Source organism: Erpetoichthys calabaricus, chromosome 5 (genome assembly GCF_900747795.2).
Source record: "Erpetoichthys calabaricus chromosome 5, fErpCal1.3, whole genome shotgun sequence".
Classification (NCBI taxonomy): domain Eukaryota; kingdom Metazoa; phylum Chordata; class Cladistia; order Polypteriformes; family Polypteridae; genus Erpetoichthys; species Erpetoichthys calabaricus.
Genome location: NC_041398.2, coordinates 220,568,392 through 220,593,043, shown reverse-complemented (window position 1 = coordinate 220,593,043; position 24,652 = coordinate 220,568,392). Strand labels below are relative to the sequence as shown.

Genomic DNA, 24,652 nt, shown 5'->3' with positions numbered 1-24,652 from the left:
GGGGTTGATGATCATTTGTTGTCTAAAGGTTACATAAAATGGGAAGGACTCGCACTTGAATTAAAAGTTTTGTTTGGGAAATAATTTCAGAAGGAACGTGCAGATCTATTAAAAGTTTTGTTTGTTTAATAATTTTAGACACCCAAGTAAAGCACTGTCTTGATTTCTGTTCGTATTTTGCTCCATCAAGAAAATTTACCTAATGGCCCACTGTTGACAAAGACTCAGTTTATTATTTTCATATTCATCTTTCTACTAAAAAAATCAATGACAGGTTTTGTTTTGTGTGTGTGTGTTTTTGTGTGTATGTTCACTTGCAAAAAGTGCTTTAAAGAAATCTTGCATCACTATAATCTATATCATTTTGTTGCAAGCACCTCTGTCCTTACCCCTGTTGCGGTGCAGACATCTCTTTTGAGCCAGTGGTGAATGTAAACTCTGCTGCTTTATCAATCAAGGGTGATAGAATCATAGGTACAGTGGGGGAAAGGGCCTTTTAGTGGTGTCAGGGAGAAGCGGAGAAGCTTTGAAGTGGGCTCGAGATTTCATTTAGTCACGGCCATAGTTAAGTGCAGAAAGAAACAAAGGTTAATTTATGGTAACACTTTGCTGAGATGGTCAGACATCACTGGATTTCCATAATTTAGGAAATTCAAGAAAGGCCAAATTCTCTTTCATATTGCATGGCTTATTAAAGATCAATTAAAATCAAACTTGAAACTTTATCCCTTTAGTATCTGAGACTGCTATTCTTTGCAAGATTACAATGAGCTCCAGACACAGGGCTCTGAGGATGTCACCAGTTTTTGACTGGGCACACTCACTAACAGTCCAGGGAGGTTATGCTCAACCTTTTGTGAGGGATGGCCGACAGTTTATCCCAGCCAATACCCCCAGGCCGCCAGATGGAGCCCACCCTACAACATGGAGGTGCCCCGAATTCCGTCAGGGTATCATGGACCTTGAAGTTTTAATTCACAGCCCTGCTGGATACCGTGGGGGCCACCAGGGGACGCTGAAGTGAGGCTCAGGGACTTATATTTTCCATATAACCTGGAAGTACTTCCCAGTCACGGAGACAGAAGAAATGACATACTTCCGGGTTGAAGAAAAGAAGGAGTTTGCGTCTGACCCGGAAGTGCTGGGAAATCACACGGACTGAGGGAAAGAAGCACTTCCGGGTCAAGAGATATAAAAGGACTATGGTAGGAAGGGTGACTGAGCTGCTGGGAGTGGAAGATTGGTTACTGTGATTGTGTATTATTGATTATTATTGGAGTATTGTGGAGTGGAGGTGCTTGGTGCACATTATTATTACAATAAATAACATTATTAGACTTTTTATCTGGTGTCTGATGCATTGTCTGAGGCTTCAAGGGGACAACAGCGCTGGTGAGGCTTCATCTGGAGTACTGTGTGCAGTTTTGGTCTCCAGGCTACAAAAAGGACATAGCAGCACTAGAAAAGGTCCAGAGAAGAGTGACTAGGCTGAGTCCAGGGCTACAGGGGTTGAATTATGAGGAAAGATTAAAAGAGCTGAGCCTTTACAGTTTAAGCTAAAGAAGATTAAGAGGTGACATGATTGAAGTGTTTAAAATTATGAAGGAATTTAGTCCAGTGGATTGAGACTGTTATTTTAAAATGAGTTCATCAAGAACACAGGGACACAGTTGGAAACTTGTTAAGGGTAAATTTCGTTCAAACATTAGGAAGTTTTTCTTTACACGAAGAACGATAGACACTTGGAATAAGCTACCAAGTAGTATGGTAGACAGTAAAACTTTAGGGACTTTCAAAGCTCGACTTGATGTTTTTTTTGGAGGAAATAAGTGGATAGGACTGGCGAGCTTTGTTGGGCTGAATGGCCTGTTCTTGTCTAGAGTGTTCTGATGTTCTAACAGCATTCCAGCTTAGAACCTGAAGTCAACCCAACATGCATATTTATGACTCAACAAACCAGAGTACAGATGCAAATACAAGAATGCCAGACGCCACATAAACATTGATTGGAGTCATCACAGGTGTTTGCCAATATAAAATATCAGTTAGTCAGTCACTCATTATCCAACCCGCTATATCCTAACACAAATACTGTATCATTTTTACAATTTAAAAAGTTTCACTATGTAATTTACAGCAGTTTATGGAGAATGTGAGATAAACCTGTTATGGTATTTTCTTAAATTTTAAATTGCTTCTCATGACATTTTGTTAAGTTGTCCATGTGGGTGTTGCATGGTCTCCTTGTGTCTACATCATTTTTCCACAAATGACTCAAGTCTTCCTCTCACATTTCTAAAATGTGCCTCCTTGATTGAATGATGATTCCAGTGTTTTCCCTGTGTGTGTGTGTGTGTGTGTGTGTGTGTGTGTGTGTGTGTGTGTGTGTGTGTGCGCGTGTGTGTGTGTGTGAGCCCTGCACTGCACTGGCTCCCTACCCTGCATTATTCTCTACCTTGTGCTCACTTCTTCCAGCAGGTAGACTCCAGTCCCCCTTGACCCTGAATTGGATTAAGAAGGCATGAGAATGTTACAGTATGTTGTTGTTATTAGTGTAGCAGTAGCAGTTTTATTATTATCTATCACTTATTTTACATTAATAGATACGATATGCTTTTACCATTTCATCACATATGAGTCAAGTTGTGGTCAATATTAATTTCAGCATATTAGCACTTAGAATTCACTGCTGACCTCTGTAAGGATTTCTGCTGCAGTCCAGGAAAGAATATGGTTTCTCATGACAGCAGAGTTGAAGACACATTTGATAAATGTGCACATCTTTCTTTTCTCCTTACCAAAGTAGTCAGGCGTGTCCACTGTGGTGCCCCTCAGGAACAAAACATAAGTAGTCATTACGCCCAACAAGGCACTCGTTTGGCAAGGCAACAAAAGGCAAGTCAACCCATTAGCAAAAGTGCAGGCTTATGCCCTTTTTATAATCTGAAAATGCTACAAGGTCCTGATTTAGGTGACCCCTTCTTAAGAACGGCGAAGACAACACAGTACTGTCCTATTGTCACAATAATACAAATACCCTTATGTTGTTTGTTATTACATTTTTAATAAAAAAAATTGACTTTTTTTTTTTTATAAGTGGGTATCGTGTTCCTGCTGTACTAAAATCTGTCTGGTTTTAGGGCAGAGCTTTCACTCCTCAACCATAAAAGAGCATTTAATTCTTATTAGGCAGTTTTTATTCCAAGACTTACAAACTGAGAACTTGAATTGTGCATTCTGTTCAGTGTAGTGTTGTTTAAATTAAGATGAGACTTTAATGTGGTTGATATATTTCAATCTTTGGCATGCATTTGTCTTATGCATTTTTCCAAAGTGACTTACAAGATTAGGGAACATTACAGTTATTTGCTATACAGTAAATATTTTACAACTGGAGAGCAGGCAGGTTAGGTAAATTGCTTGGGCTGACATGCCAAGATGGAGTGAATCAGGAATTTCATGGTCCAGAAATTAAGGTCCAGTTCATTAGATACTACACCACACTCTCATCTACCCCCTAGGTTAGCCAATGTACTTTTTAATGTTTAAATTTATTGGAATGATGAAGCAACAAGCATCACAAAAGCCTATTGATTGATTTTATTACTATCAGTGTTTAGGTGTTGTGTGTTTGAGAGATTGATATGGTTGGTATCGTTATCTTCTTGAATAACAGAATTGGAGTGTTACCCATCTGTAAAGACCATATCTGAGTTGGGATTGACTGCATGTTATTTTCCTTTTATATTGTACTAAACTTTATTTAAGTTATCAGTTCTTATAACTTTTTCCTTCTTGTGATGCAAAGCAAGTAGCTTATCCAGCTCAGCTAAAGGAATATTCCTCCAGTCATAGTGCACCCTAATGCATATGACTTGTGTTAAAGGGAATAGAAAATACATCCAGTGAAGATGAAGATGATGATGATGATGATGATGAAAGTATAAGCACTATATGTATCCCCCATTTAAATTCACAGTCTATTGTATACTTCTGCTGATTTTAGAACACAGCCTTCTGTTTCAGCTCTGCCCATTTGAAAATCAAGCTGGTTATACTTTTAGGCTAAATAAATCTACTAAGTGGCAGAAGGGGCTGCTTAAGATTTATTTCAGAGGCACCATAGAGACTTACAGGTGTCCTGTTTTTAAAATTACCATTCAAAATAAAGAGCAAATCCTAACTTGATGCTGTCTCTGATGCAGCCATCTCTACACATTGTTAAGATGACTGCAGTAGCTCTTTTCATATTCCTTTGTTTGTCATGTTCCCTTACTCCCTTGCTGTTGCACTGTTTTCGTTTTACCTTGTCTTTGTAGTTTTGTGTTTGTAGTTTGTAGTTGCCTTGCCCTCAATTGTGTCTCTTGTCTGAGAGAGCATGGAGGTATTCACAGTTAGGGTCGTCAGGTGCTGTGTCTTCCTGAGAGTCCTAAATAAGACACATGTGTGCCTCTACCATTACCAGCAATTCACTCTGGCATTAGCTAACAAAAGCTGCTGTGTTATTCGGTCCTTTTTTGTACTTTTAACTTAATTGAAACATTTTTTAATTCAAAAATGTCTTGGTTTTGAGTGTCAGTTTTGACTTTTTTTCCTGTCAATAGGATTCTCAATGTTGGTTTTGGCAGTTGCTCTTTTCCTTAATTTTGTCATTAATTTCTGTATTCAGGTTTATGTCTTTCTTTATATTTCTTTTACTTTCCTTGTATTTTGATACAAGTAGCTTATCCAGTTGAGCTAAGGAATCTCTACTTTAGACTGCTTAGGACTTCGTTTTTAGATAGTTAAACTCACATCTCTAATTCTCAAGCAGGAATAGCGTAAATGTTAAGAACATTTTCTGATGAAGCTAATTATAATTGTAAATGCTCACATTTGTTATATTTTTCTGTCTACTGTTATCTCTATTTTAATTTTGTTGCCTTAAAGAGGAACTACTACTCTGTTTAGAAAAGATGTACTATTATGGTAAAGTTCAGGTGTTAAACAAATTCCAATTTTTTTTGAGGGGGTATTCATTATGGTCTAATTAATACAGGATATGTTAAACACTATATATAAAGTCCCCTAAAAGATTGAAAAGCTCTTTATGTAAAACCCAGAATGCAATGAATATTTAGAATGTGTTTTAAAAAAGCAGAGTGTTGATCATCATTGAGAAAAAAGCTAACAGTGCAGTGATCTGGAAATGCAAAGGTCAGATGAACGCAGGGACTAGAAGATCTTAATGTTTTATTTATTACTGTCCATTCAGTGACATCTGTCTAAGATTCATTGCCAATTTGGGAACCCAAAGAAATGATTGCAGTGTGCTGCTTTACTGTGGTGTTGACCACAGATGGCCAAGAGAATGAACTTCTTTACGTTTATTCACTGCTGTATTCTTTTTTTCACTCTTCTGTAAAACTGGCAGAACCTCTCTTCATATACAGGCAAACCTTCAAGTAATAGCCATGTTTTTTTCCTTCACAGCAATGACTGAGGGCGCGGCAGTACATTCCCAGCAACCATCCCTGCTTGCTCAAACGCAAGCTGAGCATTCAGTACCAGAGGAGGTACCCAGCAGGACCATCCCCACAGCCTGTGTCCGGCCCACCCACCCACTCCGAAGCTTTGCCAACCCCTTGCTACCTCCCCCAATGAGTGCCATAGAGCCCAAAGTACCCTACACACCTCTTCTGTCTCAGACAGGTAGGAAACAGCATACTTGCATTTAGTAAAAATACCTTTCTCAGTAATTGGGTAGCTACTAGGGTTGAGCACATCATTAGTACAGTGAAAAAAAGTGCACTCCCTACTAGTCTAACATGTTTAAACATATTTGACCTTCACGTTGGGAGAGACATGAACCTTGCTGCTTTTGTACATTTGGGGCCCTTGAGATGGTGAAGTTTGAATGTTTTCCCTGTGTTTATGTGGATGTTTCTGGCTTACTTCGAGTGAGTATGTGCATGTGCAGGTCCGTTAATGAACTGGTCTGTGGCGCCCTTTCACTGTGATGCTTAAGCCAACAGCCAACAAGTCTTTTTTATTTTTTTTATGTGTTTTTCATAATTCTTTAATTATTATTGTGTATGTTAACATTGATATTTAGGTTTATTCTTTATATAATAATGTTTTTTTGTCTGTTGTGTTTATTGCTTAGCTTCACTGTGTGAGAATTTCTTTTACCATGTTACCCCAGGAGGTGGAGCCACCTGTCCATCTCACTCTAGGGACTGCCCCCAGCCTTATAAAGGCTCATGGGAATTGCAGTCCCTGTGTGGTACATTGTATGTGCCTGCTGTTGGTGAGTTCTCTTGTGTTTTGCTTATTGTTATTATTGAATTACTGGATTTTCAGCCCTGTAGTTCTACTTTTTGACCACTCTATTCAGATTGTGCTTTGGGGCTTGGTTTGTTACTGAATTGTCTTTTTTAGACAGCTCCTTTTTACCTTTCTGCACTCTGAGCTTTCTTTGTTATGTAGAATATTTTTTAAATAAATCATTTTATACATCCATCCATTATCCAACCCGCTATATCCTAACTACAGGGTCACGGGGGGTCTGCTGGAGTCAATCTCAGCCAATACAGGGCGCAAGGCAGGAAACAAACCTGCCCACCGCAGGGCACACACACACACACACCAAGCACACACTAGGGCCAATATAGAATCACCAATGTACCTAACCTGCACGTCTTTGGGCTGTGGGAGGAAACTGGAGCACCCAGAGGAAACCCACGCAGACACAGGGAGAACATGCAAACTTCACGCAGGGAGGACCCAGGAAGTGAACCCGGGTCTCCTAACTGCAAGGCAGCAGCAGCACTACCCACTGCACCACCGTCTATTTTATACAGTATATAAAAATTCTTCATATACCCTTTTTGTCTCCCTCCCAAGGGTTTTTGGTCAGCCCTTCTTTAGTTGGGAATTTTTGATATAATTGGGACTTTTATGAATATATTTTTGAACTGAAATTTGGCCCTGGTATAAGCCAGAGCCCCTCCAATCTTGATGGATCTCTGGCTGTACACCCCCTCTCGGTAGACCACTGGAGATTCTGGCCTGCTTTTTTGGTCATTTTGGAGGCCTTACACTACTTTGGCCATATCGAGTGAGTGGATCACTACAGTAGCTCTTTAAATAATCAGCTGAACATTTTTCATTTTATTACTTTTGTTTTCCTTTCTGTGGCGTCACACAATTATGATGTCACCAAGTGTTGCCTTTAGGAAACTTGCTTGCTATGACACTACACATCACTATCCCTGTGTACATGTGATATCATGATCATGTGGTGCTGGAGTCCATTTTATATAAGAACAAGTCACATGCTCAGTAATTGTGTACACTTTGTCAAAATAAAGGAAAGTTTTGCTGCCGAGAGAAATCATCCAAGAGCCTAACGCAACAAACTCAGGCACGCTACAAGACCCAGCTCTGGAAAGAGCAATAGCCCATGATTCATATTAAATTTAATTGTCCATCCATCCATCCATTTTCCAACCCGCTGAATCCGAACAGGGTCACGGGGGTCTGCTGGAGCCAATCCCAGCCAACACAGGGCACAAGGCAGGAAACAATCCCGGGCAGGGTGCCAACCCACCGCAGGACACACACAAACACACCAAGCACACACTAGGGCCAATTTAGAATCGCCAATCCACCTAACCTGCATGTCTTTGGACTGTGGGAGGAAACCGGAGCCCCCGGAGGAAACCCACGCAGACACGGGGAGAACATGCAAACTCCACGCAGAGAGGACCCGGGAATCGAACCCAGGTCCCCAGGTCTTAAGAAAATGATTAATTATTCAGCTAATGACTTTAATTTCTCTTTGCCTTTTGTTCAGTTTCCGATCTTCAGTTCTTTGCTGTGTAATATCTGCTCCGTTTAGAGGTGCTTAAGCCGTACACCTGTGATGATTTGGCTTCCTCATAAATTTTTTCTGATCTTATTATGCCGCACCCACCACATGACAAAGCACCTCAGGATCCCAGATAAGGTATAAGGGTGCAGCCATGCAACGGGTGACACCTCAGCACCACATTGAACAGTGTGACTTTTTTTTATGGTGGCTGGAATGTCAATCCTGCCACCAACCCCCTAGTTTTCCCTGCAGGTTGGAGGACCTGCTTGCAGGGCTGGATGCAGATTAACGTCATACCCAGGATGGAGCAATTGCAGGCTAAGGGCCTCGCTCAAGGGTCCAACAGAGTGGAATCACTTCTGGTGTTTACTGGATTTAAACCAGCAACCTTCCGATTGCCAGAGCAAACCCTTAGGTCTCATTTATACTTCACGCTCAGAATGCGTACGTGCCCGCATCATGGCCGCCATTTGATGTGTCCTCTGTGCGCGAGTTGCAGTACCAGCAAAAAGTCGGGGGGCGCAGTGTGCTAAAAGTTGGAATGTGACGTCAGAGTCTCTGTTTACTATCTACATGTGACAGAAATCCGCTTTGCGGATCCTACGAGATCGGTGTGCGCGCTTCGATATTTGATAAATGGTTCAATGTGGTGAAGCAAAATACCGACATACAGATGTATTCATGGTGCTTTTATATTTAAGCGTTGCATATTCCCGATCGTAATGACACGATACGTTTTAAAATTCTCACATACCGTTTTCTGTGCCCTTTTTTTTTCTAGGGCTTCCTCTGCTCCTGACAGCAGCGAATCGCCAGCAATAGATCGCCACACCGAGCACATTAAATGTATGATATTCCAACTCTCTGCACATTTAGAATCCTTAGATTTATACTTGATATCACTTTCATGATGAAAAGCATTAAAAAGTATGTATATTACATTTTACAGATAAATCGGTAATTCCGTTTAAATAATGAATACTGTTAATAATTACACACATGGAGTGACACAGTGGCGGAGCGTTAGCGCTGCTGTCTTGCAGGGAGTCACGTCACTGATATTCCCTGCCTGGAGTTTACACTTTTTCCTGCTGGGTTTCCTCAGTGTGCTCCAGTTTCCTTCCAAAGATATGCAGATTTGGGGATTTGGTGCCGCTAAAATGACGCTAGTGTATGTGTGTGCTTGTATTCACCTTGCGATGAGCCGAGGCATTGTCCAGGGATTGTTTCTCACTCGTGCCCAATGCTTGCTGGAATGGACACATCCCTGGATTTAATCAATAAACATCCTTTTCAGAGATATTGCGGTAAGGTGTCATTGGAATTTAATGGGTGTTCTAGGCAATTCACAACACAGAGAAGCTGAACCTGTTCTTACCGTGATAATATCTCGCACTGCCTCCTGGTAGATTCCTCCAGATTTACGTAAAGTACGCGCGCAAGTATAAACACTTCAACGCTTGCATAGCAGGAGCGTCCGCTGCAGCATGCGTCGCGTCGTGTGAAGTATAACTCCGGCCTTAGCCTCAGCACTGTATTCAGTGCATGCTCCTAACCTCTCTCTGTCTCTATTATCATGCATCTCTTTTTGAATATTCTTTTTTGTTCCAAGTGATGAAGCCTGCTGGATCTAAATTGTATTTAAAATACTGTTTGAAAGATATATTTTAGCCTTTTCTGACATCATCATGTTTTTGTAGAACATCATTATGGTTCAGTTGACATGGTTGCCAACCAGGATAACACATTTTGTTGTCATCAATATGATGGTTACCACTACACACTTTTGGGTAACCTGAGCATTGGATATATATGTAGTGCTTGTGGTTTATGCTTTGCCTTATTCCTGTTTTAATGTTCAGTATTAAAGGAATACTCCATCGAAAAATTTTATTTTTTCTAAATGTTACTTACCCCTTATAGTATGTAACGGTGACCGAGAAAATGTTTCAGCAGAATGTAGAGAAAAAAGTTTATGCTTTAATTAAACCCAATGGTGACCAATACTGTGTAATAACAAATGATGTGAAAATTTCCGTGGATAAAGAAAAAGAAATCGCACATTACTTGTATCACATAATCTTTATGTCAGCTGCTCCCTATGTACGCTCAGTGCTTTTGAATCATTTTTGGGTGGAGTGTTCTTTTAAGACTCTTGCTTTGTTTTCTCACTGCAAACCTTGTTCTCTGATTAGGCTTTGGTAATAGATAGGACTGATTTCTTGGCTACAAACCTTTCACTTCTTTTCTGACTTACGTTTAATCTCCTAATCTCTTTTTACTAGAAATAACTACTGCATTTTCCATTAAAGCAAAATAACACCTTTAAGAAGAATTTCTGTCACCTGCTACAAAAGAAAAATATACATTGTTTTGATCAGTACTTTTCTTTTCATTGGAACTGAATCAAATGGGCACAACAGTTACAAATTGCTAAAACAATAGGTACGCTTCCTATTTTCAAACATATCCATTTTTTAATGAATAAATAAAAACCACAAATGAGTCTGAATTAGCCCAGTATGAGTGAGTGTGCCCTGTGATTGACAGGTGCTGTTTTTCCTTTTGCCCTTGTGACCCTGAACTGGATTAAGCTGGTTTGATAAGGATTGAATGGACAGGTTAAAAAGCAAATGTGTTTGCGTTATTTGTCAAATGAAGTTGCATTTATCAGGTCTAAGACAGGTGAAGGTCAAGTCATGTCTAAATGTGTTACACTGTAAAATTATACAACAGAGTGCTCTCTTTTTCAGATTTTTCATTATTATTGTTTTAATACTTTTTATTACTTTTTTCAGATTTGTTTACTTTATTTCATGAATTTTATTAAGTTGTTATTTATTGCTTTTGTGTTTTGCATGTATGCTATGGCTTGAGAACAAATTTATCAGCTGTTCCTCCTAAATGTTTTTCCCTAAAATTCAAGAGTTAAAATGATGGCATGTTCTGTTTCTTCGTCAATCACATTTGCATGAAATGTGATGGCAGACAGTCCATGAAGCTGACACGGAAAATCAGACTTAACATCATCCTTGAAGAAGACTGCTTGATTAATTTTTCATTCATTTTGAACAGACATCGGCGTGATCAGTCATTAAACATAATACAGATGAAGGCTTACAGTATATGAGGCATATTGTACTATAGGACAAATTCAACAAACATTAACAGCTCCTCCTCAGTCTTTCTACTCACATTGGTGTCTTGTACATCTGTAGTACTAGGGTTTTGTACCATGTTAGCCATTATGAATGTAGTGAGCATTATAGCAAAATGACACCTTTTATTGGCTAACTAAAAAGATTACAATATGCAAGCTTTCAAGGAAACTCAGGCCCCTTCTTCAGGCAAGATAAAAGGTGTCATTTTGTTATAATTCTCACTACTCACATTGGGTAATTAAGCACTGCTTATCATATTCAGCATATTAAACACTGAGCACTGTCCCAACAAAACTTAACATCTTCCATGAATACTCATATACCCATTTTAATTTAGCTGTAGTGAGAGGGGCTGTGAAATCACCCTGTTAGCACTGTGAAAACCTAGACCCATGGGGTCTCTTAGATACATACAAAAGTATCATTTAAAAGCATCACTCAACCTTAATATAGAAAATATAGTTTTCAGGGGAAAAACAAGAGAACACAGGGGAAATCTTCACTGAATTGAAGCTGGTTCCAAGAGTTGTGGACAAAAAGCCTATCAATTTCACCACCGTGTCATGTTTAAATATTCCTCTCAATGCAGTTTACCCGACTTCTTTGTTGTATATTACGATTGACTGATATGATGACATAGTAGTTTAGAACATCAATTGACAAAAATCATTTAGCCATTGCTTAAAATATTAATTGATCTCAGGGAACAAGCTGTCATCCACAATAGCAACATGAATACATTTCTTCCTTTAAACATTTGTAGATATATAAACAAAGTTACCTACGTAAATAAAAATAGAACCTAAACGAAATGAGGGTTGGGATCCAGTACAATGCCTTTTTAAATTGTAATGAATGAAGGATGAAGGTGAGGCACAATTGTGCCAGAAGAAAACACTCAGCAGTTACCATTTCAAAACTAAATTTCCACGGAGTGGTAGAGCTCTGATTGCCTCTGAAGACAGTCCCAGTCTGAACTCTGACTTCCGGTTGTCATTTGGTTTAAACATCGCAGGTATCGGACATGACCTCAGTGGTCCTTTTCTCCTCTCCATTCTAAGGAAACACATGGAGCAAATGTAAAACGCTCCTGATGCCCATGTGTCTGACATTACCTTAGCAGTTTAGCTGAAAGTAGAGCCTTGGAGCCTTTGGATCTCAAGCCAGCATTACTTTGGACACATTAGATGATTATTATTATTGTAAATTTGGCTCACTTCTTTATCCAGGGTGACGTAGTAGTGTACATCAGGATATGTTACAACTGTTTACAGGTCATGAATTGCATCCACTGTGCACACCAAGTGAAAAACTGAAATTCTACCTGCTAGACCAGGGATGGGCAATGTCGGTCCTGGAGAGCCACAGTGGCTGCAGGTTTTTATTTCAACCCAATTGCTTAATTAGAAACCAATACTTTCTAGTCTCAGACCTTATTTAATTTTATGGGTTGTTAGTCTGCACAATGTAAAGTTCTTATATCATAGATTTTTTCCTTTGCAAGGATGTCATCCAAATGATTTGAAGCCTAAATGTTTGATTTTCAGCCTGTTATATTTTTCTATTGAGTGTTTTATTAAATCAAACAGTGCATGATGAACACACAGAGATGTTAATGGAAACCAGTTAGATGGAGAGCTGCTGGCTGCTTTGTCATTTTCATCTTATTGCTAATAAGGAGCCATTAAACAGTGAATGCAGCTCTTTAAGACTGAAATAAGCAATTAAGGATGGGTAACCTTAATAAGCGAGACCACTACAATGAAGTATCAAAATTTCACTTGAGCAATAGCAATAATTGACTTCTCATGAAGAAACTGGGTTGGAACAAAAACCTGCAGCCACTGCGGCTCTCCAGGACCGAAATTGCCCACCCCTGTGCTAGACTATATGTGTGGCCTTCTCCTCTTACATGCAAATAAATAGTCTTGGCAGGGTAAAATAACTGTCCATCAATTACAGGCTTGTTGGACACCAGTGGTTACCTGAGTAGAAGTGGGCATAAGGCAGTAAGACTGCTATACAAAAAGTAACTAAAACAAATCAAATGGATACGATACCAGTATGTCACTTAAGACAGACTCAGTCAGCCACACTTGGCCACTTTACAGTCATCAGGCATTTGTATGTTTGGGACAGGGAAGAAATATCCAGTATTTGCAGAAAATTCACATTGACAACCTGGAAATTCCACACCAGTAAAGACAGCACCCATGTCCTTGTGGCTATGAGACAACAGTGCTCAACCTCAGGTGTTGCCAATGTATAATACAGTTTCTAAGATTATATAAAAAACATACTTTTACCAACAAATCTTAATAGATACTATTTACATATTATATATTTAATATATTAGTTAAGATGAATTATATCATATTTAATATAACATTATATCACTGAGCTGTTGAGAAACTGAATGCAAATTTAAAATGAATTGGATTAGTGTTTTTCCTTTTGAAACAGATATATTAAGTACTAAATGGTGTCCTGTTGTATAGAACCAGATAACTGTTTGGCATTAACCCTGGACAGGATAGTCAATCCAAAGTAGGGCATAAACAGCTACAGGGTGGAGGAATGGCATGGAAAAAAACCTGTGAGGATTTGGGAGGAACTTTCAAGTTGCACATATAAACGGGATGTTATGCCATGATGGTACTCTGGAGCTTTGAAGCAGGATTGCCAGTGATGGCACTTCCCTGCCATCAATTCATACATCCATTCATCCATTGTCTGAATTCACATAATTAAATTTTAATGCCCTGGCTGCAGTCCACCACCATGTTCACCTGCACACCAGCAGCCATACTACCTGCATTTCAGAACAGGTAATCCTCTTGAAACTAAGAATGATTAGGCCTGGCCAGTATAAAAAGACCACCCAGGAAAGCATGGATTGTTGCTCAAAGAGATAACAACAACAACAACATTTATTTATATAGCACATTTTCATACAAAAGTGATTTACAGGATGAAGGAAGAGAAAAAAAGACATAAAATCAAAATATAAAATGAAATTAGACAATATTAATTAACAAAGAATAAAAGTAAGGTCCAATGGCCAGGGAGGACAGAAAAAAAAAAACTCCAGACGACTGGTGAAAAAAATAAAATCTGCAGGGGTTCCAAGGCCATGAGACCTCCCAGCCCCCTCTAGGCATTCTACTTAACATAATTGACCTCAATCAGTCCTCATTGTATTCAGGCTTCACATGGAAGAATTTGATGAAGTTGGTCATGTGGACCTCTGGCCTTCAATCCATCAATATAGGAACAGCACGGTGCTTTGATCGGGTGGTGGTGGTGAGGCCAAGAAGGGAGTGCTTACTCTGTGGTCTGTGCATGGATCCCTATGCCCCAGTACAATCAGGATACTGTGCTGGGAGACTATGCTGTACAAATAGTGCCATCTTTCTGATGAGATGTAAAACCAGGGTCCTGTCTCTCTGAGGTTATAAAGAAAAGTATTTCTTGCTGTCCAGGCTAAAATGTCCAACACTGGCCCCCTAATCACCTTCTGTCCATAACTAGCTAACTATCTTTCTCACTCCTTCACAATCTAATAGCTGGTGTGTGGCGTGCATATTGGCACAAAACTGTCTGCTGTCACATCATCCAGGTGGATGCTGCACATTTGTAGTGGTTGAAGTGACTCTGCTATTGCGTATGTAAAGCACTTTGAGCGTCTATTAAAGCACTTTAATACTTTAATACCTATTGTAAGCCACTAGGGGGAGTACTGCCACCCTAGCCCCTGACACAGACAGGCAGGACACAGGTTCAACTCAACACCGTGTTTATTTGCAGTTTGTGCAACAATCACCAACAACGCAATATGCAGTCCATTCCCTTCCTTGCTGCCAGTCCTTCCACCTCCACTCTTCCTCAGTCTTTGTCCACTCCTTCCTCCTGACTCTGGCCCCTGAATGGTGGGACTGGCCCCTTTTTATAGGGCACCTGGAAGGACTCCAGGTGCCTAACAAGCTATCCATGCTCATAACCTGTGGCCCCACTGGAAACCAAGGGGGCTGCCCTCTATTGGCCCGAGGGAGAAACTGGCCCATACATACTCTCTACATTCTGGATGTCCTGGCCGGGTAAGAATTCCAGCCACCCACCACACTATCTAAACCCACAGTTACTTATGGCAAGCCGTTTTTACATCTCTGACCTGCATGTTTTTGTTGATGTTAGAGGATAATATGAGCATTCACAGAAAAGCCTTTATGGACTCGATATGAACTTGTAAATTACACAGGAGCAGTGGCATCAGCACCAACCAGTGTGTCATCCTAAAATCTATAAATTTAATTCCATTATGAATTTACAGTATGAAGAAAACAAGTCATTTTTATTTCATTTCTATTTCTGCTGCTTCAAATGGTGCAGCTATATTGTAGTTATCAGAAAAAAGAGGAAAATCCTCAGATGAACCAGGCCTACTTTGTCACAAAGATAACGGGTTAAATCCATTTAAGCGAGGGCTAAAAATGTATGATGAAATATTGAACAGTGTTCTTCAAACCCGTGACATAAAGTCTATACAAGGCCAGTGCAGGGGAATTCTCCTTTTCTGAACAAAGGTCCTTCAGTAGGGATGGGTAATGACTGACTGCTCTCTAAGTGGACCGGGATTAAAAATAAAAAGAGGAGTAGGTGAGGTATTAGGAGCAGATTTTGCTTTCCACAAGATTTTTTTTTTTTTTGCTATTGTATGTTTATTTTCATTTTTATCTCCCTATTATCCCTACGCATTTTTGAGCAATCCCCTTTATATGTTGCTAACTCTGGCATCTCCCATGGATCAATAGGTCAGAGAGAATGACAAGGCTAAAAAGCATTATATTGTGCTGCGGAATTGAGTTTGATTTTTCTTCCGCCCTACAAATTATGGGATGGTCACATTGTATAAGCAGGGTAAGAGTATATTAAATGGATGGGACTGGGGGGCAGGTGTGAGGATATTTATGTTCATATGTTCAAACTTAAGATGGATGGAAGTGCCCAACATTTCATGTTTAGGTAATGGTCTTGAATCTGAATTCTTTTTCCAAAAATACACATAGAAAAGAATGATAAAATTGTTTTGTCTAATTTGGTGACTTTATAAAACAAAAACTATTTTCAAGGAAGTTATTCTCCTGAGTAGAAATTAACAAGCATTTAGGGTGACTTTAAAACAGAATTTGTGCGTATTCTAGCCATGACACAGATAAACAGTACCTGTCACTCACTTTGTTGTCAAAATAGGCTGTTAACCCCATAGCCCCAGAGGTCATGGATCTGGAGAAGCAAATCTAATGAGTAGGCTAAAGGCTTTTTTCTGAGTAAAATGGCCTCGCTCACAATATTTGAGATGTTCTGATGCAATAAGTCTTCCGATTAGCAAGTAGGCTGTGTCATCACAGAGTACCGGCTGTTTGAGTTAAATGGGAACGACTGAAAGGTGTCACTTTAATGAACGGAGGCTTGCTCATTTATCTCTGTCTCTGGCATGGAAACAGACACTATGGCAGGATGGAGGCGAGATCTGACTTCCCCATTAATTCCACAAATTAGACAGTTCCTAATTTTGAATTATTCAGTGCAACTACAGCTTATTTCTTCTGTTTAAGTTTTGTTTGTTTTTTTTCATTTTGGTAGTTGGAACCACTCAACATTAAGAAAGGGGTTTGAAAGTGATTTGTTACAGAAAATTAAACACTATAAATCAGTCATCTGAGAAGATGATTTTGATTGAAGGTTTTGTACACACTTTGTCTTTGCCTCTATTATGCTATCAAATGTGTGTGTCACATTGCTCTAGAATCCAAGTGGGAAGAGGGGTTCATTCTTAACTATTGGCTCTGCTGTTCTGTGATATTGATTTGGATAGCACAGGCTTTAACACTAGAATTACCAAAGCCTACAAAAAAACTCATAATCATGGCCCACATTAAATCCATGCGCACCTCTCTGTCAGCGTCTTTTGTGTTGTAAATGTGCTGATCAGTAAAAGCAGCAAGCAACCTGCTATCCCAATACCCCCCAGGCCACAGAAAGGGCAGAAATCTCTCCCAGCTCAAGTCTGTTTACCTGCGTGTGAGTTTCCCGGAGTTGTAGAGGGTAAATAATATATTGTTATTTGGAATACATGCATTTCATGTGTGTTTCATTTCTACAACAACCTATGTAAACACATTATTAAAACAGAAACGTTTTTCATGTTTTAGTAATAATTGACAAAATGTAGACATGAAGCATATAATGTGTGAAGCCTGAAGTCCACATATCATACTTTCACAAAAGGAACAAGTAAAACAAAACAAGTAGCTTTTATTCAAGAATATAACTGCAGAAAATGAACCCGCATTAGGGTGCGACATTGACACGTCTTTAACACAACTGCTTTGGTGGTACAGCAGTACAAACTGCTGACTGGTAATGAAAAGGTTGCCGGTTCAACCCCGGACATCTCTGTTTTGAAAATTGAGCTGCTCTTATTCTTACTGTGCCATAGATTGGAATGAAAAAAGGTACTACATTATAGATAGATTAAAAAGAAACTATGTGGTAGACGGTCAGATTATCATAAATGGTGCATAGTTTGAAAGGAAACTACATGATAGATAGATTGTTGTGTTCATATTTAGATGAAAAGCAGTAACAGATATTAACATGGATCAAAGGACAGCCATTACAAATGGCTTTGAAGAAACACTTTCATAAAGAAGTCACTGAACACAGAAGCACTTTATATTGTTGCAAGTTCTTTACAAATTCAAGCATTATACCCATCAGAGCTTATATCCCAAATTTAAAGTCCCTTCTTTTTTCTATTAAGAACAAATAGCCGAGTTCATCCAGGAATCCAATGTTCCATTAGAAGGCAAACTTGCTTCAAATTACCACTATAGGGATACTGCATTAGAGACTGACATGAAATAGGAAGGATGCAGTGAAGTCACCCCTGGATCTCCCCCCTCGGAGTTTTACTTGGCAATTGCTAATTTTATAACAACTTGGTAGTTCAATTTCAGAACTTTTTACACCTCTTAATCAGCTGTCACATATCAAGTACATTTCACAGAAGAGCCTGACAGCCACAAAATGGGTAGTGCTTGTCACCTTTCTTTTAGTAAAATTTCTTTGTTTTCTTTTTTGTTTAGCTACATTCACGTGACATTTTATTAATTTTTTACAAAAGGCTTTTTTTTTTAATTTAACATACCTGAAAGATGCCATATAACAATTTGGATAGAATGTGTGCCAGAGTGGAGTCCTTGAAGTATTGTACATTTAAGTGTCCAACAGAACATAAGCCAGGGTTCAGTCTATGTGGTTTGATACCACTAGTACTTAGAACAGTTTATTCCATTAAAATGGAAAGTCACTTATAAAATTACTCTGTACATCTGCCATTTAAATTGCTAAGGGTATATCTCTGGTATTCTTGTTGTCTATCCTCCTTATGTATTCCCTTTAGCAGCTCAACAATAAGAATATTCTCAGGATTAACAATAATAATTCTCTTTTTCTTTATTATTATTGCCTTTACGTTGGTGTCGTCATATTTTCAAATTTTCATGCATTTATTACTTCATGGGCAGTGCTATTTTGTGTATCTGAGTTAATAGACTCTGCTATTTTAGATATTTTAGTTTCCTGGTACATGATATACAGTATGTGATTTTTTATTTGTAACTGTTATGGTGGCTGTGTTATAAAAGATTGTCATGGAAATTAATCAGAGCCCAAATTTGGTTAGCAATACAAAGGAACGGCTTTAATGAAAAATGTTAGGTATGAGCAATCTTCAATTTAGAAAAATTGTAGTTTCGCTCTAGTTTTGTTTTCGACTTTGAATTTATCACATCCCCGCAAAGCTGATAAATGGTTCCTTCTCTTTCAGTATTTTCACTTTGGCTAAGTTTGATAACCCTTTTTTAATAAGTGTAAAAATCTCTGGCACTCGATTAAATTAAAGTGTCTGCCAGAACCTTTATGGAAAAAATCTCAGTTGTTCTTACAAATACCATGCCATTGCTTTTAACTAGAATATTTTTCAATGAATGTAAATGAATGTGCAATTCAGAAAAGGGAATGCAGGATGAGACTCAAGTAACCAACAAACACCTAAAACACCATTCTCTCAAACCCCTTTGAAATGGACAGAGATGCCTAAGTGGGTAATAATGCGTCTCTCATCAGGCCATACTTCAGTATAAATCCTGTCACCTTTGCTAATGCATAGTAAGACCAGAGAAAGCTGTTGGATTAACAAATTATTTTACTACGATATAACTGTGTCTTACTAAGCCACATTAGTGAATAACCAATTTCTTGGTGCGTCATAAGTCTTCTTAACACCAAGTAAAGCCCTTAGTATTCTTGTTATGTATTAGTGTCTGAAAGATACACTGTACTATATGTATGTTGTCTCTATTCTTAGGTTTTGCCAAGCATTCTGCCCCAGGGTTGTTATGGACATTACTCTGTTTTAATAGTAAGAATTGGTTTCTTTTGTTAGTGTTGAACAATGACCCTCTTTTTATCATTAGCAGGTCATAGTCACAACCAAGCAAAACCAAAGAAATTGTGCATATTACAAATATAATTTTAATTAGCAGAGCAGGCAATCTGTAATGGTGTTCTGGTTCTGCTATAGGTGACTCCCCATTTTGAATTAGCATGAAATGTCAAAAGATAAAAATAAGGCACTTATTTTTGTCATATGATATACAGAATGAAATCTAATATATGCTTAAATCATTTTATCTCAATTAAAATTAAACAATTATATTCAGACAGCATTAAAAATTGTTTTGGAAAGAATAAAGAAAATTACGCTCAGGGGAGTGGAAATCAACTTTTTTTCTACTTGTCCACGGACAAGTAAACTTAGGAAATCCACTTGTCTGCCAGTTAAATTCACTTGTCCATAAACAAATGACAAAAGTGAAAAATAGTTTATTTTTTCTGATCTCTTTTATTGATACCAAAACTGCCTTCCATTTTAAAACTGAAAAAAGTTCTTTCAGGGAGTAGTATTTTGCCACCTTGCTCTAGAACATTTTATAAAAGATTCCCTTATCATTTTAACTCACTAATAAACAATGCCTTCATTATAGCTACACTAGTTCTGTTTCACATACTACAGTTACAGTGAAGATTTTTATAGATATTTCATAACCTTTGGAAACCGTTAGAATGTTTTCTTCTTTATTTTTAATAAACTGACAGCGCGAAACCAACTTGTTTTATATGAAATATTCGCTAATCAAAAACGATCTATTGACAGCTCATCAAAATTGATGTTGTCACGCAATAAATTTCTTAACTCCTCAATATATCACAACCTACACGAAATCGCAAATTTCAGGAAAGATTAACTGCCTAACAAGCTTTGTTATGTGGTGAAAACAATTGTATTGTAAGTAAAATGACTGCATTTTTATGTAGAAACAATGAATTTTATCAATCTTCTTCTATAATATGCTACCGTGGCTGTTCATTTGCCTGTCCAGGATTTTAAATCACCTGTAGCTCGCAAACCATTTCACCTTTTGACTTGAAATTTGGTACACATACAGTATACTATGTGACGTCTACTATCCGCTTTCGTGGTGATGATTTGTATTACTCTTTATTTTTATTTTATTTTATTGTTGAATCAACTCTCGGCAGTGGGCAGCAGGGAGGCGCATGCGTATGGGAGCCGTTCTCATTCCCCACCACCTTCGATAATCATTCTTGAGGCAGATTGAAGACTTAAGTGCCAGTTTAAGTGAAAAATTAAAGAAAACGTACTAAGTAATTGTAACACAAATACTGACTTAATCAGTTTTAACACGTAAAAGATAGATAGATGCCGACAAAAGAAGAGAAGAAGCAGGCCGCTAGGGTATAGAAAAGAAGAGCTGCTCAGGAAGCAGCAAGCGCATCAACCTCTGAGCAAATGAATGGTAAACGTACAGAGAAAGAGGATGAAAACTATGAATGCTTAAGTCAAGTGTATTTATTCACTGCATGTTATCGTGCAGTACGCTGTTACTGGTAATGTATAAAAGTTATTGATTATCCCCTCCTTTAACCGTCACCTTATCGTGGTGGAGGGGTTTGCGTGTCCCAATGATCCTAGGAGCTCTGTTGTCCGGTGCTTTATGCCCCTGGTAGGGCCACCCAAGGCAAACTGGTCCTAGGTGAGGGATGAGACAAAGAGCGGTTAAACAAACCTCCTATGAAGAAAAACAATTTTGGACGGCGTTTTCCCTTGCCCGGACGCGGGTCACCGGGGCCCCACTCTGGAGCCAGGCCTGGAGGTGGGGCTCGATGGCGAGCGCCTGGTGGCCGGGCACAGCCCGAAGAGGCAACGTGGGTCCCCCTTCCCATGGGCTCACCACCTATGGGAGGGGCCAAGGAGGTCGGGTGCAGTGTGAGTTGGGTGGTGGCCGAAGGCGGGGACCTTGGCGGTCCGATCCTCGGCTACAGAAACTGGCTCTTGGGACATGGAATGTCACCTCTCTGAAGGGGAAGGAGCCTGAGCTAGTGCGCGAAGTTGAGAGGTTTCCGGCTAGATATAGTCGGACTCACCTCGACGCACAGCTTGGACTCTGGAACCAATCTCCTTGAGAGGGGCTGGACTCTCTACCACTCTGGAGTTGCCCCCGGTGAGAGGCACCGAGCAGGTGTGGGTATACTTATTGCCCCCCAACTTGGAGCCTGTACATTGGGGTTTACCCCGGTGGACGAGAGGGTAGCCTCCCTTCGCCTTCGGGTGGGGGGACGGGTCCTAACTGTTGTTTGTGCGTATGCACCAAACAGCAGTTCGGAGTACCCACCCTTTTTGGAGTCCCTGGAGGGGGTGCTAGAGGGCATACCTTCTGGGGACTCCCTCGTTCTGCTGGGAGACTTCAATGCTCACGTGGGCAATGACAGTGAGACCTGGAAGGGCGTGATTGGGAGGAATGGCCCCCCTGATCTGAACCCGAGCGGTGTTTTGTTATTGGACTTCTGTGCTCGTCACGGATTGTCCATAACGAACACCATGTTCAAGCATAGGGGTGTTCATATGTGCACTTGGCACCAGGACACCCTAGGCCTCAGTTCGATGATCGACTTTGTGGTCGTGTCGTCGGACTTGCGGCCACATGTCTTGGACACTCGGGTGAAGAGAGGGGCGGAGCTGTCAACTGATCACCACCTGGTGGTGAGTTGGCTTCGATGGTGGGGGAGGATGCCGGTCAGGCGTGGTAGGCCCAAACGTGTTGTGAGGGTCTGCTGGGAACGTCTGGCAGAGCCCCCTGTCAGAAGTAGCTTCAACTCCCACCTCCGGCAGAACTTCGACCACATCCCGAGGGAGGTGGGGGACATTGAGTCCGAATGGGCCATGTTCCGTGCCTCTATTGTTGAGGCAGCTGACCAGAGCTGTGGCCGTAAGGTGGTCGGTGCCTGTCGTGGCGGCAATCCCCGAACCCGCTGGTGGACACCGGCGGTGAAGGATGCCATCAAGCTGAAGAAGGAGTCCTACAGGACCCTTTTGTCCTGTGGGACCCCGGAGGCAGCTGATAGGTACCGGCAGGCCAAGCGGAATGCGGCTTTGGTGGTTGCTGAGGCAAAAACTCGGGCGTGGGAGGAGTTTGGGGAGGCCATGGAGAATGACTTTCGGACGGCTTCGAGGAGATTCTGGTCCACCATCCGGCGTCTCAGGAAGGGGAAGCAGTGCAGTGTCAACACTGTATATGGTGGGGATGGTGCGCTGCTGACCTCGACTCGGGACGTTGTGGGTCGGTGGGGGGAATACTTCGAAGACCTCCTCAATCCCATTAACATGCCTTCCAATGAGGAAGCAGAGCCTGGGGACTCAGAGGTGGGCTCCCCCATCTCTGGGACTGAGGTCACCGAGGTGGTCAAAAAACTCCTTGGTGGCAGGGCCCCGGGGGTGGATGAGATACGCCCGGAGTTCCTCAAGGCTCTGGATGTTGTAGGACTGTCTTGGCTGACACGCCTCTGCAACATCGCATGGACATCAGGGACAGTGCCTCTGGATTGGCAGACCGGGGTGGTGGTCCCCCTCTTTCAGAAGGGGGATCGGAGGGTGTGTTCCAACAGAGGGATCACACTCCTCAGCCTCCCTGGAAAAGTCTATTCAGGGGTCCTGGAGAGGAGGGTCCGTCGGATAGTCGAGCCTCGGATTCAGGAGGAACAGTGTGGTTTTCGTCCTGGTCGCGGAACAGTGGACCAGCTCTATACCCTTAGCAGGGTCCTGGAGGGTGCATGGGAGTTTGCCCAACCAGTCTACATGTGTTTTGTGGACTTAGAAAAGGCATTCGACCGTGTCCCTCGGGGAATCCTGTGGGGGGTACTCCGAGAGCATGGGGTACCGGCCCCCCTGATAAGGGCTGTTCAGTCCCTGTACGATCGGTGCCAGAGCTTGGTCCGCATTGCCGGCAGTAAGTCGAACCCGTTTCCAGTGAGAGTTGGACTCCGCCAGGGCTGCCCTTTGTCACCGATTCTGTTCATAACTTTTATGGACAGAATTTCTAGGCGCAGCCAGGGTGTTGAGGGGGTCCGGTTTGGTGGGCTCAGGATTGGGTCACTGCTTTTTGCAGATGATGTTGTCCTGTTTGCTTCATCAGGCCGTGATCCTCAGCTCTCTCTGGATCGGTTCGCAGCCGAGTGTGAAGCGGCTGGGATGAGAATCAGCACCTCCAAATCCGAGACCATGGTCCTCAGCCGGAAAAGGGTGGAGTGCCCTCTCAGGGTTGGTAGCGAGATCCTGCCCCAAGTGGAGGAGTTCAAGTATCTCGGGGTCTTGTTCACGAGTGAGGGAAGAATGGAGCGTGAGATCGACAGGCGGATCGGTGCGGCATCCGCAGTAATGCGGGCATTGCATCGGTCTGTCGTGGTGAAAAAGGAGCTGAGCCGCAAGGCGAAGCTCTCAATTTACCAGTCGATCTATGTTCCTACCCTCACCTATGGTCATGAGCTATGGGTAGTGACCGAAAGAACGAGATCGCGAATACAAGCGGCTGAAATGAGTTTCCTCCGCAGGGTGTCTGGGCTTTCCCTTAAAGATAGGGTGAGAAGCTCAGTCATCCGGGAGGGGCTCAGAGTAGAGCCGCTGCTCCTCCGCATCGAGAGGAGTCAGATGAGGTGGCTCGGGCATCTGATCAGGATGCCTCCTGGACGCCTCCCTGGTGAGGTGTTCCGGGCACGTCCAACCGGGAGGAGGCCCCGGGGAAGACCCAGGACACGCTGGAGGGACTATGTCTCTCGACTGGCCTGGGAACGCCTTGGGATTCTCCCGGAAGAGCTAGAAGAAGTGGCCGGGGAGAGGGAAGTCTGGGCATCTCTGCTCAAGCTGCTGCCCCCGCGACCCGACCTCGGATAAGCGGGAGACAATGGATGGATGGATGGATGATTATAATGAAAACTCATCAGATTACATCGTAATGTCGGCATGAAAAAAAATGACCAAGCGTGTAAGTATTAGGGTAAAATACTTGCGTAAGACCGTAAGAGTGCTTCCCCTTTGAAAAATCAGCCGTCATTTTGTAAACAATATTGAAGACCAATTTGAGACATGAGAACATGCCTAAGTAGACTGTTTCCGCACAAAGTACGTACCCAAATGTTTAAAATGTGTAAGTAGTGG

The 24,652-nt window shown here is 41.2% G+C and overlaps 1 protein-coding gene across 1 annotated transcript in view; it reads left to right on the top strand.

The window, feature by feature from the left end:
• Positions 1-24,652, top strand: part of dcc (DCC netrin 1 receptor) — an 899,751-nt gene that overhangs the window by 839,983 nt on the left and 35,116 nt on the right. The window contains exon 27 of the mRNA XM_051928027.1: positions 5,473-5,691. Coding sequence (XP_051783987.1) covers positions 5,473-5,691 — 219 coding nt within the window. The remainder of the gene's footprint in view (positions 1-5,472; positions 5,692-24,652) is intronic.